Raw genomic sequence first — 20,102 nt, 5'->3', positions numbered from 1 at the left:
GGATCTGAGATGCTCTGACACCCAAGATCTTCACTCCAGAGCCTGAGTTCCACAGAGGTCAGGACTGCCCATGGTCACAGAGCTACCAAGAAACACAGCCTCCAAAAGCCCATTTCAGTGCTGTTCCCATCACATCCACTTGGAATAAACACCAACAGTTTCTCAGTGAGCTCCAAGACGTAGAGAAGCTGCAAAGAAGAAATGCCTTCACAGTGGGCCACCAGCACCTCCGAATCCGCATCTAGAAGGAAAGGGAGCGACCCCCCTATAAGGTAGTCTAATCTTAGGATTAGTCCCAACCATCTAACCGTCCCTCTGGTCCTTCCAGAGCCATGGCAGGTGGGGTGATGGTAAGTACCAGCAACAAACTCTACATTCATCCCACAGCACCTCATGTGCTCTGAGGAATTCCAATTTCAGGCCACCCATCTGCTTATAAATGCATATATGTGTGTGTGTACGTACCTGCAGGCGTGAGCAGACATTGATTTATTTGGGGCCAAGGCCGGCCACACGTATATTTCAAGAACTGTGGAGGGTGTGCAAACATGTTTCTGAGTATGCTTCAGATGTTTATTTAAGTCAGGTGGGCTGCCAGATAGTTAAGACCCAGCGAGGAGAACTCACACAGTGTCTTAAAAGTTCACAGGTTGCCAATATTTGAATATTGGGTGATTTCACATAAAAATGCTAATTTTCAGCTTTTCTTAAATACCACTAGACCAGGAACACTGAATTCCTGCATTCCTGAGCAGTAGTAAGTGTCTGGAGCTGGGGAGCTGCAGTTCTGCTGACAGAGATGCATTCTCCAGTTTGCCACAGACCCCATCGCTCTGTACCACGACCCCGACAACGGAAGTGCCACACAGGTTACAGCTCACCCCTGAGCTTGCCTGGTATGTTTTTTTGCCCCTTCTCTGTGACCCAAGGCCTACTTCACTCATCCAGTTTTCCTGTCAAGCATCTGAGTGTACAACTCCCCAATTTATTTCATGTACTTCATGGTGGTTGGTCTGGGCTCCCTTAACCTCTTGTTCCCCACTGTACTCAAGGTTTCTGGACAGCATTTCCTTCCTTCCCTCATGCACTGTTCCACTTTGGACCATGTCTCCGGAGACTGCAGCCTGTAACTTTCCCTTTCTCTGCCCAGTCATCAGGCTGGCTGGCTTCTTTTCAACACCATTCAAAGCAGGCCAACCAATCACACTCCAGAAAAATCCCCAAGGTAGCCAATGGCAGGACAGGCTGTCCTTAGACCGACAAGAAACCACGAGACATAGATAAACTCATTACCATGCTAGAAAAATAAAGATAAAAACCCAAGAGAATCTACTGCAACAAGACTTAGGAAAACATTTGCTGAAAGGAGTCTCCATCAAGGAGCAGTGAGCTTACAGACTGCCTTTGATCCTTACCTGAACTTCCTCTGCCCGAGTAGAATCATTTGCCAACAGGGGCTCTCCGGTAGGAGCTTGAATGGTGACAGATTTTTCTGACCCTCTGCCATCTTTATTCCGGGGTGATTTGTGTCTCTCTCTATTTCTCTCCCTGGGAGGGGGGGAAAAAAGATCATCAGTCAGCACATTTATACCATGTGAATCACCCCCCATTGAAATATATTATAAATTTCATTTTGAGCTTAGTAAAATTCAACACACACAAACACACACACACACACACACAAACACACACGCCATGCCAATACCCACCCAAGCCTCCCCCCTTGCAAGGAGTAAGCTAATTTTTACTCTCTACTTAGTATTATCTTTCTGCCATTCCAAGACCCTAAATAAAGGCTGTTACTCCTCCCTCAACAATGGAATTGAAAATATTTTCTCAAAGCCTTTAATTGTAAATTTCAGAATTTCTGTAGCTGAAGCACATTTTACTGTGAAATTACTGACTTGATTTGGTTATAACCTGCCTAAATCTATTTTCTCGGACTTTCCTGTGAGGACAACATGGCAAGATATTTTACACGTTGGTCTGTCCACAAAAATCTGGGACACATTGTCACCCTACACCTTTGGACAAGTTGAGAAGAAAGGAAATTCTAAACCAGTACAAAGAAGCCTTTACTTCTCATTCTTACAAAATCAGACTAAAAGTCACTCCCCTAGGTTCTAGCTGAACTCAAAAGCGACCCAGAAGAACAATAAAAGCCAGGACAAACGAAACCAAGGGGCGTGTTTGTGTGTGTGCATGTGTGTGTATTTTTAGGCTTCCTGAGGAGAACAGGCTGCTGCCTCATTTTACCCCAGATGGACCTCCTGGGTAGTCGTCCAGGGTAACTGCCAGAGCACCCTGCCATGGGTCAATCTTGAAATTACCAAAGGAATCAATCACTGTGCAAAACTCAGAAGTTACAACCTGGCCATTAAGCACCTATGGACACTGGCACTCCTGCCCCCCTACCTGAAAACACTCGACAGAGGAGCCCCCACAGAAGGAGCCTGCCCATTGGTGACCAAGAATAAGTTCCCTCAACTCCCTGTCTTATGGGCCACCTTGACATTAGTCCTCCCTTCAAACACCTGCTTTCATTCCCAAGGTGTCCTCCCCCAACCCAGAGCAGGACAGAGCACTGTGCACAGATTTTGGGGACAAGAGTCAGATCTCAGTTCTACCCCTTAGATGTGTGACCTTGTGCAAGTTATTCAACTTCTGAAAGCCTCAGTTTCCTCTCTGTGAAACAGGGACAATGATAAGAGATAATGTGTGCAGAGCTCCGTGCGGGGGCCTCAGGGGAGATGTAGAAGCAACTGTTAACACACGACCCAGCTCCTTCCTCTCCACGGCGTGTCCCCTATTAGCCTGCTACTTAGCCAACAAAATCACACACAGACTTCCTGCGGGCCAACACCTACCTTACTGGCACCTCCCTAGGATAAGCTCTGGTTAGTTCCTTCAAAGAGCAGGGAAGCATCCTGGGGCCCAGACACTCTCAGTGAGGAGCATCTCGAATTTCTAGAGCATAACCTATCATCCCGATCTATTGCTAAATAGAGTCCAGAAACACATGTGTCCTGGTCAACTTGAGTGTTTTAGTTTAACCAGGTTAACGAGGGGGACAGCAGAGAATCTGCTCACCTAGAGATGTATCTATAGATGCCAGTCATTCCACCCCCCACCCCCACTTTGGAGAGCACTCTACTAGGTGCTTTATTGTATTAATTCCATTCGATCCTAACAATCACTGTATGAGGATGGTAGTCTTGTCTCCATTTTAGAGATGAAGAAATTGAGGCTTATGGAGGCTAATGGACCTCCCAAAATAGTAGTAAGAGGCAAAGCAAGATGTGAACCCGGTTCTGCTCCCACCACCTCGAATCACACCCACTGTGCTGCGCTGATCTGAAGAGCAACCGGAAGATCTAGCATGACCGTTCCTGATGCTCACCCTGACACCCTCTACTTGAACTACTGGCGCTCTGGAAAGCGCCTGTGGTGCGACTGCTGGCAGTCACAAACTACTGTGCACGTGAATGGCATAAGGCCACAGGCCCAAGGCTCTGGGCTGCCAAAGATAATCACTTCCCAAGGCCCCAGTGGGAGAAACAATAAACAACTGGGGAGAGCCTTCCCATGTGCCTGGGCAGTCTTCCGGATGACCTGTGTGGATGAAGTCTAGAACCCTGCTCCCCAGGGCCTGCACCAGCCAGATCCAGGAGGTTCGTCTTCTAGCTTATGTTTCCATCATCCCCACCTGCTCCCCGAGCTATCGACTCTTTCTGTAATCAGCCAAGTCACATGCTCCCCTAACCCGACTATCTATTTACCAGCCCCATGGGTCAAATCCTGTGACAGCACAAATTCCACTGGAAGTCAAAATTCTTTCAGTGAATGCCAAGCGCTGGAGCCTGAACACAGCCGAGGCAGAGAGCAGGAGAGGGACACACCCAGGGCTGGAAACAGCTTCTCTAGGGCCAGCCATCCCTCTGACCCCTGGCCCATCTCGCCTGGCGCATAAAGGGCCCAACGACATCCAAAGGAGAAGTGACTGCCTGAACCATTCCCTTGGTGACATCTGGTAAACCAGATAGGAGCCTAGGATCTGATAACCCCAGGAAGGTTTTATCATCCCCCTAAGCCAGAAACCTGAAACCAGCTAAACCAGCGCTTTTCACACCGCTTTTCATACCTGAGTGTGCAGAGCCACCACCTGGGGCAGGGATTTAGGTGCAGATTCGCTGGCCCCACCCCTAGAGAGTTCTGTAGGGGAGAGGACAGGAATCTGCATTTCTCACCAGCACCCCAGGTGATCAGGATGCAGGTGGTCTAGGAAACTGTCCCCAAGGTTCTTCCACCCAAATGCTCCTGGAGAGAGGGTTGGGGGAGTGAGTGCTTGGAAGTCTGGCGGTTTGTGAAATGCCTGTATACAGCAGGGGCTCAATAATGGGAGCCGAGAGGTGAGTGTAATGCTCAGCTGTACAATATTGAGGTACAGAGTGGCTTATTAAAATAGCATTAAATGGATATCTTTACCTCGGAGACTGTGTCTATGCAACATCTACCTGTAAGGGTACAGATCAGAGTGTATCTGTGCTTGTGTGTATGCAGGCGAGAGGGTGGGAAGAGCAAGCAACAGCACGCAGGAGGCCCAGGCATGTGTCTGTACCTGCACGTGTGTGTGTCAACGCATCTATTTAGGCAACTCCCCCGCTGGGCATCTGGGGGCTGCTGTAAAACCGCCTCGCTGCAGCCAGAACCCCCATCCACCCCTGTTCTCTTCCCACTACAGTAGGCATTTCCTGGGAAGACTATTTCGCTAGGTTTCTGTTGTTTGTCTATTTCTATTTGGGGAAAGCCGGCCCCACCAGTCACTCCTCCCTTTCCTCCTCTACCACCACCCACTACCTGTCCTTTCCCTGCTGATGGTGGGGCTGGCTGGCTGCTTCCGCTGGCTTGGCACCCGCTCGGGTGGGAGGGCTGGGCACTCCACAAACTAACTCTGACGCCGCCTGGGACCAAAAGCGCCAATTCCCTCTGCATTCTGGCCGCCCTCTTTTCAACAGTGCATTTCAGCGCATTAGTCACTCGAATTGCCCCCACCCTCCCCCTATCGGTTCCTCCTGCTGCTCCCCATCTAGCACAGCCCAGAGGGGAAAGCCTGGGCTTCCAAAGGCCCAACAAGTCAGGCCTGAAACCTATCTCCTAGCCTCGGAACGTCAGGCAAATAACACTGCCTCTCTGCACTGCCACTCTATTGCTTGCTGGAGGGAGGCACCACCTCTGGGGGGACAGAGACTGAGGAACCTCTCCAGTGCCCACCAAGTGTTTATCAGCATCACTGCCCACTGCTGTACGGGACTTGGGGAACCACCGCTCCAGACTCCCCAGATGAGGCAAGGTCGCTGAAGTCTGCACCATTTTCCCAGCAAGTGAACTAACTGGACACCCTCTGGAGAGAGCAGACATCACAAAACCAGGCCACTGATTTCTTTGTCGAAAAAGAGTCACTTATCATCTGTTTGGAAACCAGCCAGTCCCCCAAAGATGATCTTGGTGTCACTGGGCGTATCAAGTTTGATGCATTTCATTATTCTCTGAGTTAGAGGCCTGCAAAAGTTACCAAAAAGCCCTCTTCTTTCCCACTTTTTCCATTCAAGTTGCTGAGCAGAGAAGCTGCACAGGGAGCCTCCTGGGGGTACCAGACCCTTCGCTGGGTCTAGGGCCTGCATACACACTGATGAGGGGTATCCTTACTGTGCAATTTTTTTTTTTTTTTTTTTTTTAGGATTTTATATATCTACTTATGAGAGACACAGAGAGAGGCAGAGACACAGACAGATGGAGAGGCAGGCTCCCCACAGGGAGCCCGATGTGGGACTCAATCCCGGGACTCCAGGATCATGCCCTGAGCCCAAGGCAGATATTCAACCGCTGAGCCCCCCAGGAGTCCCACTGTACAATATTCTTTATGCCCTGCCGAAGCACTCCCTGGCACACACCATCTACAGGCTACAAGCTCTGCCCCATAGTTGGCCGCTAGGCCCTACAGGGCCCTCAGAGAATTCACTGCACGTGGGGGTTGTTTTTTCATCAAGAACCCATGGAATCGGGATCCCTGGGTTGCGCAGCGGTTTGGCGCCTGCCTTTGGCCCAGGGCGCAATCCTGGAGACCCGGGATCGAATCCCACATCGGGCTCCCAGTGCATGGAGCCTGCTTCTCCCTCTGCCTGTGTCTCTGCCTCTCTCTCTCTCTCTGTGACTATCATAAATAAAAAAAAAAAAAAAAAAAAAAAAAAAAAAAAAAAAGAACCCATGGAATCTGGGGATCCCTGGGTGGCGCAGTGGTTTGGCACCTGCCTTTGGCCCAGGGCGCGATCCTGGAGACCCGGGATCGAATCCCACGTCGGGCTCCCAGTGCATGGAGCCTGCTTCTCCCTCTGCCTATGTCTCTGCCTCTCTCTCTTTCTCTCTCTGTGACTATCATAAATAAATAAAAATTAAAAAAAAAAAAAGAACCCATGGAATCTTGAATGGCCATCGCTTCCACACAAAGCTTTTCTGAATAGGCTTTCAGTAACACCCCCTGAGTACTTCACTAAAAGGCTCAGCTTGTACTATCATTTGCCAAGTACTTTCCACATGGGCCCTAGAAAGTATTAACAGTTCCGCATGCTGTTTCGATCGTAAAGTCACCACAAGGGCATTGCTGTCTCAATTTCTGGGGGCCCCAAAAGGCCTCAGAAAAGAGCAAAGGACAGCCTGGGGCCCCTACGTATGACAGTTGGGACGCACATGTATAGGCAGAGGAGGCCAGAGATGGTTCCTACTCAGAATACTGTAATGTGTCATCCCCAATCCATCCCCAAGCACCAGCAGCACCCCAAATTCCTATGCCTGTCACTGTCGTGTGGAAAAGAAAAACTTGGCACACTGACAAAGGAATGACTGTCTGCAGGAAGATGCAAAGATGTCGTGTTTCCAAATGGCTGTTTCTGGTGTTTTATGTATTTACTTATTTTTTAAAATATTTTATTTATTTATTCATGAGAGACACAGAGAGAGAATCAGAGACACAGGCAGAGGGAGAAGCAGGCTACCTGTGGGGAGCCCGATGTGGGACTTGACCCTGGGACCCCGGCATCACACCCTGGGCTGACGGTGGCGCTAAACCACTGAGCCACCCGGGCTGCCCTCATTTTTAGGATTTTAGGACCAATATGTGAAAATTCAGAAAATAATTGAGGTTTAAAAAAAAAAACAAACTCACCCATAATCTTAATAATTCTATACTCAGAGACAAGACAGGTGCAGCCAATAACGTTACCATTCATCTTGTTATAAGAATATAGAATGATTATAATGTACGGAGTTTTGAGTCTTGTTTTTTTAGAACATGCCCTTGTAAACATGATTTCTCAGACCATTAAACAATCTTTGAAAGTTTCTGTTTTATACGCTTTTATCTCATTCATATTTTTAATTACAAAACACACCCTGGTAGAAGAACAGGTACAGAAAGATAAAGCAAAAACAAAATTCCCATCAGTCACTGCCTTGTGTCCAGCCCCTGTCCCATGGGTGACCACTGCTGGCAGCTCAGAGAACATCCTTCTACACCTTTTGCAGCCTGTGTACATCCATACGGGCTCGCAAATATGTAAGTCAATTAGATAAACACATTTTATTGCCCTATTACAAAACAAAACGCCACTCTGCATTCGGCTGCTTGTGTGAGCAACTGCTTGGTCAGGAAAACACCACTACAACCGGAGCTCCCAGCCCTAGCAGCATTGCCAACACAGCTGGACCTTTGGGCTCTAGCCAGTTGGGACCTTTGAATGTGGTGCTGAAATGCCAAGACTGTTAATAGCATTAACACAGTCACTGATTAGTGACCTTCCACTGTGTGCTAGGTTAAACACTTTATATGCACAGTCTTACTGAATCCTCTCAACAGCCCTGTGAGATGGCCATACCCACTTCACAGATGATGAGTCTAAGCAAGAGGCAGCACTACAACTTCACCAACTGTCTTCTTAACCACCTCTCCATTATTCATTCATTCATTCATTCATCACTCATTCATTCCCTTGTTCCTTGACTTACCAAACATTCTGCAGGTCTATAAACAGCAGACTCTACGAGTGCCAGGGCAGACCCGTGCATTTTGCACAGACGAGGAGGAGAGTTTGGTCTCCATCACCCCAGATGGTGGTTTTTGTTTTCTTTTCTTAAAGACTTTATTTATTTATTTGACAGAGAGAGAGAGAGCAAGCACTAGCAAAGGGAGAAGCAGGCACCCAGCTGAGCAGAGAGCCTGAGGTGGGGCTCGATCCAGGGACCCTGGGATCATGACCTGAGTCAAAGGCAGATGCTTAACCGACTGAGCCACCCAGGCGTCCCAATGGCAATCTTCCATTACCTAGGCTTGTTCCCTGGGAAAACTAGCCAGAGAGCAACATGGCACGAGACCCATCCTACCACCTAGTGTATAAACATCACAGCAAATGCCTAACAGACAATGAGTCAGCAACTTTAGTTGAAAAGCAACAAATCAACACTTTTTTTTTTTAAAAACTTTCATTTACATTTTTGGTAAAGCTTTGGGAGAAGTGTCATTTCTGGGAAGTCCTTAAAAATGGAAAACATTTCCACTGCAGGAAGAAACTTTAATTTAAAACCAATTGTCAAAAAAATAAAATAAAATAAAATCAACTGTCAGACACTTAGGTCATCAACCGTAATGACAGCTATAAAATGTAAATTGGTGGTATGGTTACTCCCAACGCATGCTAAATGCTCTGAAAGCCCAGCTTCTCATCTACGGGTGGACTGAACCTCCAATATCAACAGCCCCGAAACCCAGCTTCACCGCTTGAAAAGTGAGTCTGGGGGCCCCTGGGTGGGTCAGGCCACTGGTGTGCTCTGCTCTCTCTCCATCTCTCTAATAGATAAATAAAATATTTAAAGAAAAGAAAAGTGAGCCTAGAAAGAGGGACCAACCTGCAAGTTTCCCCAAATGGAAATAAAGGTGGAACAATCAAGAGCTTACATACCCTTGTCTGTGAGATTTCTTCGAATGACTTGAATAGTAAGAATATCCAGAATATGTGGATTCGGTATCCATAGCAATGGGGAGCTTGCTCTTGAGAAAGGAGCAGGCAGTGTTTCTCCTCAGAGGCAGAGAATTTCACCTACTAGGCTCCTAAAGCCCCAAAGGGCCTGGATATCCAGGAGCCACTCTTCAAAGGGAACAAATTCTAGGAAAAACAGGGAGAAAAAAAAAAAAGATATTAACTTTCAAAGGTAACCTAAAGATTCCAGAAGATAAATGATGGCAGCTCCCTCCTCTCTGGGGCCTGTTCCAGAACACATGAGCAAAGAGGAAGAGTCTGAATGCTAAATGCTTCCCCAAGTGTCCAGGAGGGAGATAGGCAGGTGCTGGCAGGCCAAACCTCTATGACAGTGGCAGGCACAGCAGCAGAGGGAGAGACCTGGCCCTTGGCCATTTCCTGGACGCAGCCTCCCTGCCTGGGTTCAGGCTGGAGGAAGTGGCTTCCCATCCGACAGCCGAGACAGTGCCCAGCCCCCACTGCCAGTTTGCTGGTGACCAGAACAATACCCAGGGAAGTAGCTTTTAAGGGATTTTGTTCATAGTTTCCAAAAGACAATAAAAAGAAAAAAAGTTCTCTATCTCTTTAAACCAGGAATCCAAACTCATGAGAATTTATCTTCGAGAACTGATTCTTTTTGGGAAAAAAAAAAAAAAAGGAAAGAAAAACTATTATGGCATTGTTTACAACAGGAGAAGGCCCAAAATAATCTAAATGCCCCCAAAGCAGGGCGGGGTTGGGAGGGGGACGAGGTAAGGAAAACAGGATTCCTCCACCCAAAGAAATATCAGATAGCTGTTTAAAATAATCAGGAAGGATGGAAAGTTTTACAACATAATGATAAATTTAAAAAGCAAACTGCAGGACTGTAGATACATCCTGAATCTGCTTTACAGTTACAGTCTTATAAAAGGCTTCTGTAAACACAGTGATTAAGAAGGAACATCGGAAAAGGAAAGTGAGCAGGTGATTTATTAGTTGCAGGCTCCTGGGTCTTTCCCCACATTTTCATTAGATATTGCTTCGCAATAAAAATAAATTGGAAACATTTCCAAGTACATTCCTGAGCCCCAGAACCACAAGTTTGTCTCTCCCTTTATCCTGCACCTCCAGAGCTGGTCTCCGCCCATCAGGGCTCCTCCTTGCAGTGTTGAAACTGCAAACTAGAGCCAGTGACATAAGTGTGAAGACAGAACAAAGAAGCTGCAAATGCCACAGCCCTACCCCTACTGGGAGGGGACCAAAGCTCCCTGACCCCTGCAGCCACCTGCAGGCCGGAAGCCAACCTCTGGGTCACTTCCACATACCAGCATACCTTCCAGGCTCAAAGATAGCTTAAGATGCCTTTGCCCTTAGCATTCGTTCTGTGTGGAAGTATGGAAATGAGGTGCGTTCCCTTGCAGGCACTGTGACCTCTGGGCCCAGCTTCCCTTGTCCTGGGTGTTCTGGCTCATCGTTTCATTTCTCCTCTGCCATCAAGAGCCCCAGGCGAGCAGTGGGTTCTAGCCCAGCACTCTTCACCCTCTGATACAACCCAGGAGAAGCCCCTTGCTTTTCTCAGGCTCAGACTCCTCACCTGTCAAACTGGGATAAATCACAGGGCTGATCTGAGAACACTAACACACACAGGGTCTGGGGCTGGGTTCCAATCCCAGGTTTTACCCACTTCTTGGTCATGTAACCTCAGTCACATTACTAGACCTCGCACTGTAAACCGTGGGAAACAGGGAGGCTGTGAGTAGCAAGGGGGCTCCAACCGCATCGAAAGGAGAGTTGTGGCTCCCAGCACCTCCCTGTTCAGGTCCTGAAAGCTGATGTCCCTCCTTGTCTTTCTCTGCAACAGCAGAGCATGGACAGGAGCAGGGCAGAGCTGGCCCCACTCGCCTTTCCACCTGCTGCCCGCCTACAGTCAGACAGCACTGGGCGGGCGTCTCAGCCGCCGGGTGGCTAACTACAGCTGTGCGCTGGAGCAAGGCAGTTTCTCACCCGTAAAATGCAAATAAGGACCCTAGTCTGGGGGCTGAGTGTAAAAACAAACATCGTGGCTTTTTTTTTTTTTTTTGGAATGTGCGTTTTGCTCTTGAACCACCTCCACTTTCCTAGAAAACTTCAAGAGCACACTCATCCTCTTTTTTACCCCTGACTCCGCCTCCCACCGTTTTCAGCCAGTAATTTCATGGAGCTTCCAGCTCCAGTGCCTTCGATTCTCACTTCCTTTCGGCTCTGGACTTTGTGGCTTCTGCATCTGCTTTGTACCTAGTGGACACCTGGCTCAGGAGGTGAGCTAGGGTCCCCAGGCCTGTCCAGAATGAGCTTCTTCCCATGATGGCCCTTGGCCCCAGCTCTCCCAATCTCCCCGTTCCCACCCCCACTTCCTGCTAATTTTGGCTAAATGCTGCTGGGGTGTCTCAGAGGCAGATGACCCAGGTCCTTGCAGACCTGGGCTGGCTGTGACACGGCTGAGCCACTGTTGCCCCACCCCCCATAAAAAAAGGCCATTTAACATGAGCTCTTCCTCTGTTGGTGAGAGCAATAAACCAGGCTCCCTACAGAAAGCGCATGGTAACCCAGGCTCCCCTTCCCTCCCCCCTCTGCGAAAGGACATCATTCTAAGTCCCCATTAAAATCTCTGGCCATCCATTAAGACAACTCCAGGCACGTCCCTTAAAGGAAATCACGGGTTCCCAAGTGCCTTCTGGGGAAAGGCTTCACCCACGTACCGGTTCTCCCACAAGTCCTACCTGTATTCCTCAGAGGGGTGGTCTGTTTGCACTGCCACTCCCTCCCCCTCAACTGTCCCCCCAATCTTCCTCCCTCCACACTCTACTGAAGCAGCTCTAAGTGGGCCAAATGCAGAGGTCACATCCTCGTCCTTTCCAGAGACCTTCTGATCCCATTTTTGCATTCATCTTACTCCACATTCAGCAAGCAGCCACAGGAGGCCATGCTAAGCAATGCTGGCACAGCAACAACAGCCCATGTGCACAGCAAGTGGCCTGTCCTCCCAGAGCTTTCCACAACCGGTCATCCTCTGACACGATGGCACTGGGGCTACTATTTCCCCAACACTCTTTCCCTTGCCCCCATCAAGTTATCCTTTAAGGCTCAAAACTCGCCCGTTCTTCTTCTCCTGTGGATTTATCCTAGCATAAGCTCCCCAGAGATGGGAGCCACGGTGTACCTATTGCAGGATATTCTGGGCATAACAGGTACTTGACAAACACTGAAAAAATAAATCCCGCTCAGGGCACCTCTCCTACTCGGCTGCCCCCTGCTCTTTTTGGAGCACCCCCACAAGTGCCCCCTGGAGTCCTGGCCTAGTCTTTCCAACGTCCTTGGCCAGGGGGATCCAGTCATCCCACCAATCCCATCTACCCAGGCCTGTGCCACCTCCAACACTCTCTCTCCTGTGATTCGCATGCATCCCACTGTCATTAAGTGCCACCTCCAACACTCTCTCTCCTGTGATTCGCATGCATCCCACTATCATTAAGTGCCACCTCCAACACTCTCTCCTGTGATTCCCATGCATCCCACTGTCATTAAGTGCCACCTGCCCTCAGGAGCCTCCTCTCATTCCCCCAGTGCTCAGCCACCCACCTCCTCCAGGCTTCATGCACAGAGGGCTAACCTACTACTAAGTCTGCAGCTCGCTCCCCGCCCCCCAACCATGGAATCCAGTCTCAGCTGAGTACAGGCTCCTTTCCCGAAGTCATGCTGTTTCTATCACAGCTATCGAATCCTGTCCCAGATCTCGGTAAGGATTAAGCATGAGCAACAGGAGGCAAGCTAAGAAAATCCAGAGTGGACTTATTTTCAGGGCCAATGAAAGAGCTTGCATACAGTTAACACAAACACCCATCATGAAGCTTATCACCGCAATGACGTTTATAAGATAGTTCGCTTGTATGCACAAGAAATTAGCAGAACTCAAATAAGGTCAGAGGGATGCCTTATCAGGAAGACAGTAAAGTAATGAAAAGGAATCAGGTCCCCAGGGTAATAAACAGATCGGCTGCCACACAGTCACAGAAAGGTGTAAATATGGATCCTGGAATCTGGATCCTGTCCCTCTATCATCCTGACCCCAGCGATGACCCCCATGGTATAGGGCATGGGCAGCTGCCACAGTGATCTTTCATATCACAAAGTGGATGTCACTTCTCTGCTTAAAACCCTTGCATGGTGTCCCACTCCAGTGGGAGTACAACACAGCATCTTCCACTTGGTCAGTGGGGCCCTGCCCACCTCGCCAGCTGCACCCTCTTTCTTCAGCGCCAGGCCCATCAAAGCACCAGGCTCTCTGCAGCCTCAGTCTTGGCAGAGCCCATTACAACTGCTATACTCTCCCCACGCCCCATTTTGCTCCACTCCTACTCATCCCTCTCCACTAAATCCTGCTTCTTTCCAGAGGCCTTTCCAGATCCTCTTGTCTACGTGAGGCCCCTTCACAGCACCCCATCCTTCCCCTTTGTATCACAATTTCCGATGACACCTTGGCGTGATTACTTCACATCTGGCTCCCGAAGAGACTGTGAGCTCCATGAGGGCAGGGACCACGTTCCGTATGATTTGTCCAGCTCCTAGAATGCAACAGGCACTCAGTAAATATGTGCCGAGCAAGGTTTTCTGGGGCAGACCTCAGGTCGTGGAGGCCACAGACCCATTGTAGAAGGAATGGTGGAGGCTGCCTATTTTACATTCTCTGTTGGAGAGGACAACGCAGAGATCAGGTTAGCAGTGATGTCAGAACCACCAGCCATGTGCTCACAAAACCCTCTCACTAGGCAGCAGGGTTTATAGTCCAGGCAGGCTAAGTAACAGTCAGCAGCAGTCGCCCGCTATAGTAGGAGCAAGGGCCACAGTACCAGCTACAGGCACTGCCTGGAGGGAAGCTGGGGCCACAGGCCAGGGTCTCGGCTGGTCAATTCACATCCCCCAAAGGCCAAGAGGGCAGTGTTGAGACAGGTGCACTTTTGCCTGCATGGCATCATCTGAAATTCTGGGATTCCCAGGCAAAAAGGTCAGCGAGAACCCCCTTTGCCACGCTTTATTAAAAACTGAAGATGGGTGGCCTCAAAGAGAATCTTTCCCTCACGTTAAGTTCACCCACATAAAATATACCTGCCTACTACTTAAAAGAAAAACACAGTGTTCAGAAGCTCATATGAGGGAAATAATATGTTGTGGTAATGACAGTGGTAAACATTAAGTTAACCTTGACGAAAAGGAAATTATAAAAACATCAACAGCTCTGCCTACAGCTATAAAATAATCAAGGGAACTCTGGTTTGGAGGATAGAAAGTTATCTCAAGAGGGGTTACAGAGACAGACAAACAGACAGACACACACACACACACACACACACACACTGCACTTAAAGGGTCATTCTACTCCTTCAGCCGTGGGTCTATTTCTAAGGGAAAGAAGTTTCTGGCACAGTCGTTTTTATGTACACTGTGCACGTGACTTTTCTATCAGACACATAATGCTAAAGGGTTTTACTCCATTCATTATTTTTTCCCCATCAATCATTATTTTTATTGTTTTGCGGTGAACATTATTCTCAAGGTCCCCCTTTCCAGTAAAATGGCACTTAAGGGGAAAATGTAAATGGAGATAATTTCATTCATAGTCAGCTCTTCTTTGGCAGAGGAGGAGCAACGAAGACAAGTTCTGAGGTGAAAACTGTCATCGTTCAAATCCTGGCTCCGGTACGTGCCAGCTGTGTAACCTCAGATCAAGTTACTTACCCTTTCTGTGCCTGTGTTCCTAACAACATAATTATATTTTACTTATCGGCTTGTGGTGGGTATCAAATGAGAGAATTCATAGCCATTTAGAATAGTGCCTAGCATGTGGAAAGCCCTCACACCATTTGGCATTGTTATTTATCATCAGTAAAGTCAAATTCATTCAGTAACGAAGCATACCTTCCCATGGCACAAGACCTCCTCAGCACTTGCATTAAACTTAACGAATCTCGTTGGGTCAGTGCTACTCTACCCAGAATGAATACCATTAACTTCAGCTAATTTAGGGATTTACATTCTGTTTCTTGGACCTCCTTTTACTAGTCCCAGGTTGGAAGTGAATATCAGACAGATCAAGAAAAAAAGAAAAAACAAAAACTGTTTTATGGAGTTTATTTGGAGGACTTGGGGGTTGAAAGGGAGGGTGGGAAGAAGTATGGCAAGCTCTGAAAAACCTTTTGCTGAACTTGTGGCCCTTAAACCATAAAACATTATCCAGGTCACTGATGTGGGGATCAGAGGGCTTGTGGCATTTGTGACAAACCCAATGATTCTTTCATTACAACAGACCCCTTAAAATTGAATGACTCTGGGCTGCTTGTGTTCAAAATGTCAACCTCGTTTTACCTGTTTTGCCAATGATTTCAAATCACCTTCCTAGAATAACTACTCTTGGTTCGAATCCCTAATTACCTCTGAAACAGCCCCAGCAGCTGGATATAGATTTCTGAAGAGCTGTGAATGGTTAACGTGTCTGGGGTCCCGTGATGTAGATCTGTTTTCAAGTCACGCCCTTAACCCCTGCTAGACTTTTTAAGCTTCAAAAAATAGATTTTATGAGTACCACCTCCTCTGTAAATCCCATGGTGCCAAGTCCAGTGACTGCGTCCAATTAAATGGGATTCAGAAAGACCCTGATTGGGGAGAACAGCACGTACCTTTTCATCATCCGGCTTCAGGCAAGACCAAAGCCACGAGCAGAAACAGGGTCCAGCCCCAAGTCCCCTTAAACTTGTCTTGTCCGCCTTCTGGAAAGCGGCATAGCACAATGCCCACATCACATGGCCACACACAGCCAGTCCCCTAACCACGGCTAGTTCGCTTTACAGAGAGAAGGCATGGCACTAATAATCCTACAGATCACTGTGTGCTTACTGCGTGTTGTGGACCGTTTAAACCATTTGCATGCAATATCTCAATCCTCAAAACAAGCCATGTAAGGGACGACAGATATTCATGTCATGTTACAGTTAAGCAAAGCAAGGTCACAGTAAGTGAGGAAGCCGTGGCGTGACCTCTGAGAATCTAAGTCCACAACCCGTACTCTTAGTTATGGAAAATAGACAGCAATACAGCAATTGACCAGAACCGGTTTGCTTATACATCGGAGGGTAGGCAACGATCATAAATTGTCCCAAACCACACATGACCCACAAAGAATTTTGCAATTTCAACTCCTGCTCACAGGTTCAGTGTCCCAAGCATTGTGGGGAGTCTGAGAGAAAAGAATCTCGAATGGCTGTAACTCCCAAGGAGTTCTCAGCCCAAAGGCAGACGCTGCCTATTAAAATACAATGTGACAAGCACCCGCGTGGTGGCACAAACGCTGCCGCCGAGGTCTGGGGTAACAAACGGGGTGTGTGTTTGTGTGTGTCAGGGGCATGGAGGGGACGACACTCTTCTCACTCAACATCCGTTTATCCTTCAACAGACGGGGTGACACAGAATGGGTGCTCGGGGAGGAAACCATCCTCTGTGGTTCTGTCCTGGTGCTCAAACACACAAGACAACAAAGATGGACTGCCCGGCAAGCCGTCCTTACAAATACGCCATTCTCAAGATTCTTGTCCCATTTTGCTTACAAATGAAGTTGCAACCCAGTCGCACCGCCAGGGCTGTAAGAGCGACAAGAGCGAGAACTTCACCAGCAACGTCTCACTAATTACCTTGAGAGACACCAACGTTTGGGAATGCTCAATGCTCCCGGGTGGGCGAAGGGGGTCATTTCTCGGAACTGCAGAATAAAAGAGTTTCCTCCCAGAAATCAAAGCCCCAGAGATATCACACTGATTTAATTCAACTCTAAAAACCCTAATTAGTGGTTACATAAAATGACTAATTACTTCTCCCCGGTTTTAGGCAGTTTGTGCCGCGTCACTTAAAAAGCCCAGGAGCTGTGTAGTCAAACATCCCCCCCGCAGGAAGCAGAACGCTCATCAGCGTTGTCGACTGGGGGCACAGCCATGGCACTTCCCAGCAACTCTGTAAAATCCGGAAACATACCCAGCGAGAATGCCAGATTCTTTACAGCTCGCTAGCGTTTTTTGGCATAAAGGTCTAAAAACACACGCAGGCGTTTCCAACCGCAGCCGAGACGGCGCGAGGGTCTAACAAAACGCACGCGCCGGCCACACAACCATCACTGTAAAGCGCCGTGACATCTCCTGCCGGGGAGCTAACCGGGCTCTCGACTCCTCCCCGGCCCCGGCCCGGCCCGGCCCCGGCCCCGGCCCCGGCCGGAAGACGGGGAAGCAGAGCGAGGGGCTTCTCCGCCGCGAGGCTGCGAGGCTCCGCGGCTCGTCCCCGGCCGCCAGGCCACGGCTCCGCCCCACGCCTGCCTCCGCGGGCGCCGCGCGTCGGTTCTCCGAAAGCTTCACACTTCCCGGGCGCGCGGCTTGGGGCAGTTCAAAGGCTGCGGGAGGAGGCGAGGTCCCGGCGCGGCCGGGGAGGGCTCCTGCAGCGGGGCCCCTCGGGCAGGGGCTCGCGGACGCCAGCGGCTCCACCCCGGCGCTTTTGAAAGTAAACTCGTACCTGCCTGTTGCGCTCTCCGCGGCGCCAGCGCACTCGCCCCGCGGCCTCCGGGGCCGCCAGTTTCGGGAGCGAGGTGCGAACGCAGGCCGGCTCCGGGCGCTGACCCGGGCGCTGCCCCCCGCGCTGCCCCCCGCGCTGCCCCCCGCGGCGGGGCGGGAAGGGGCGGGAACGCGGTGCGCGCCGGGCCCCCGGGGAGCGGAGGACCGCCCGGCCCCGCCCGGCCCCCGCCCGGCCCCCGCCCCGGGAACGTCCTGGCCGGGACGCGCACCGGGGACGCACCCCGAAGTCCGAGGCGCGGGGCGCAGCAGGGACGGCGGGGCGGGGCGGGGCGGGGCGGGGAGGGCGGGGGGCGCGCCGCGCGGGGGGCTCCCGGGAGGCACGGTCGGGGCGCGGCGCGGGGAGCGGGGAGCGGGATCCCGGCCCGAGGCGAGGAGGGCGGGGGCGCGGGGGCCCGGGGGCCCGGGGTCCCAGCCCGGGGGGGGGGCGCGGGGGCTCCGCGGGGGGGGGGGCCTGCACCCCGCGCCCGGCCTCTCGCGGGACTCACCTCTGCGCCGGCCGTGCGGGCTCCGCGGCCCCGGCTGCGCGGCCTGCGCTGGGCTCCCTGAGAGGCAGAGCCCGGCCGCCCCGCCGCCGCCGCCGCCGCCCCGCCGCCGCCCCCGCCGCTGCGCTGCCGCTTTCCGCTTCCTGTCCCGGCGCCGCCCCGCAGCCCGAGCCCAGCCCCGCGAGCCCGGCGCGGCCGCGAGCCAAGAGCAGCGAGCGCGGCCGCCCCGCCGCGGGCCCGGCCCACCTGCAGCGCAGGGCGGGGCCCGGCCGGCGTCTCCCCGCCCCCGCCCCCGCCCCCTCCCCGCCACACCCGCCGCACGCTCGCGATCACCCACGCGCGTGCACACTCCTGCACGCTCAGGCTGACCTCACACACGCCCGCTCCTCCACACATCACGAACACACACGGCTTGCGATTGACCCCACGCGAACCCCAACATACTTGCACCCTCAAAAGCGCGCGTGCACGCGCCGCCCCCCCCCCCCCTCACAATCATGCACAAAATCCCAGCCTGTCTGCCCACACGAGAAACCCCGCACACATTCCTACTGACCAGGGACTAACCCTCCCCACCACCCACACTCATATACACGTTCCAAGAACTGAACTACAAATGTCCATAGACACCCACACCTCAACCAATGTACATTACTCACACTTAAACTCACACACAGCCCAGGAAATGAGCCCACAAATACCCACACACAGCCAGACCCCCACCGCCAACCCTCTCCCTTGTAACAGAGGAATCATTGCCCATCCTCCCCTGCCCCTCCCCCCACCTGTTTTCTAGAAACTGCTGGAAGAACACACCTCTGAAGGCCGGCAGGCAGCCCCAGGTTTCAGTCCTGACTCAACCAGATTGGCATCCACCTCTGAGTCCATTTCCCTGTCCAGAAAGTAAGAGGCTGAGAACCGCAACCTTGCAGGATCATGGTGGGGAGATAGTGGAAAGTGGCTGGTGCCAAGTAGGCCTGAACAGATGTCAACTGTTTCTACGAATATTTGCATTCTTCTTCCTTAGTTGTCTTGTGTGGGTAGGGCTAGGGATCCCTGTAGAGAGTCTGGAATCTGGCTGGAACCCAAAGCTGCTTACATGAGCTCTCGAGCAGAGGCATGCCTGATGAACCACTGTGGGCAGTTGGTGTGGGGAAACACACGCCTACCCGGAGCTTGCCTTACTTGGGGAACTTTAACCCCCAAAGCCATCACTGCCCCCTCACCACCTCTCTTCCCCACCCCATAGTCTCTCCCGTATATTGGACTTCTTCAGGGTACATTACATGTCTGGTGTGCCAACCCTGACCCCCACCCTCACCCCCCCAGCCTGCCGCCAGGTTTCACTGCTCACTCTTGGCAACCCAGGACATCTGCCTACCTTTCACCAACCTGTCACCAGTCCCCAGAGGGCAGGTGCTGCTGACTCGGGTAGCCAGCTTCCTAAGGATAAAGTCAGTTGTCTCTCCACCACGCTCAGGTGTAGAAATGTAGAGCTTTATAAAAACATGTGTCCTTCATCTTTAAAATGTAGACCCATCAAGTTTACAACAGGCCAGGGATTTCCATTCCTAGTTATGATGCTCCTGAATAGTCCCTATGAAATACACAAATCCTCACTAAACATCGGTGGGAAGTGGCTATAATTCACTGCAGTTTATGAAATCTAGGGGAATAGTGCAAAATAAACTCTGAGACAATAAATTCACATTTAAATGCCATTTAGTCTTTGTTTTAACTTCTCAAGTATCCAAATGTAACAGGTAAGAGCTGGAAAACATGTCAGATGCTGAAGGATGGTCTGTATCACCTGGAGGCCTGCCCTGGCTCCCATTTTCTATATAAAGCCACTTAGGCTTATTTAGCTCTTGCCTAAAGCTGAATTCTCCAGCTTAACCTGAATTAGTAATGAAGGTAAAATTGTGGATTCC

The 20,102-nt window shown here is 50.7% G+C and overlaps 1 protein-coding gene across 3 annotated transcripts in view; it reads right to left on the bottom strand.

Moving 5' to 3' along the window:
- VANGL1 (VANGL planar cell polarity protein 1) overlaps nt 1–18,274 on the bottom strand; it is a 54,148-nt gene extending 35,874 nt beyond the window's left edge. The window contains exons 1-4 of one of the 3 annotated variants that reach the window (XM_055312252.1): nt 18,175–18,264; nt 13,561–13,648; nt 9,009–9,212; nt 1,416–1,548 (exon numbers count right to left, since the gene is read on the bottom strand). In XM_055312252.1, coding sequence (XP_055168227.1) covers nt 1,416–1,548; nt 9,009–9,079 — 204 coding nt within the window. In that variant the 5' untranslated portion in view covers nt 9,080–9,212; nt 13,561–13,648; nt 18,175–18,264. Of the gene's footprint in view, nt 1–1,415; nt 1,549–9,008; nt 9,213–13,560; nt 13,649–17,630; nt 17,745–18,174 lie in introns of those variants that run through there. The other 2 variants (XM_055312253.1, XM_055312254.1) reach the window with 2 other exon arrangements.
- Between the last annotated feature and the right edge of the window lie 1,828 nt (nt 18,275–20,102).

Source organism: Nyctereutes procyonoides, unplaced genomic scaffold (genome assembly GCF_905146905.1).
Source record: "Nyctereutes procyonoides isolate TBG_1078 unplaced genomic scaffold, NYPRO_anot_genome, whole genome shotgun sequence".
Lineage (NCBI taxonomy): Eukaryota > Metazoa > Chordata > Mammalia > Carnivora > Canidae > Nyctereutes > Nyctereutes procyonoides.
Note: the sequence above shows the minus strand (reverse complement) of the source record. Positions and strands in the feature narration are given on the sequence as shown.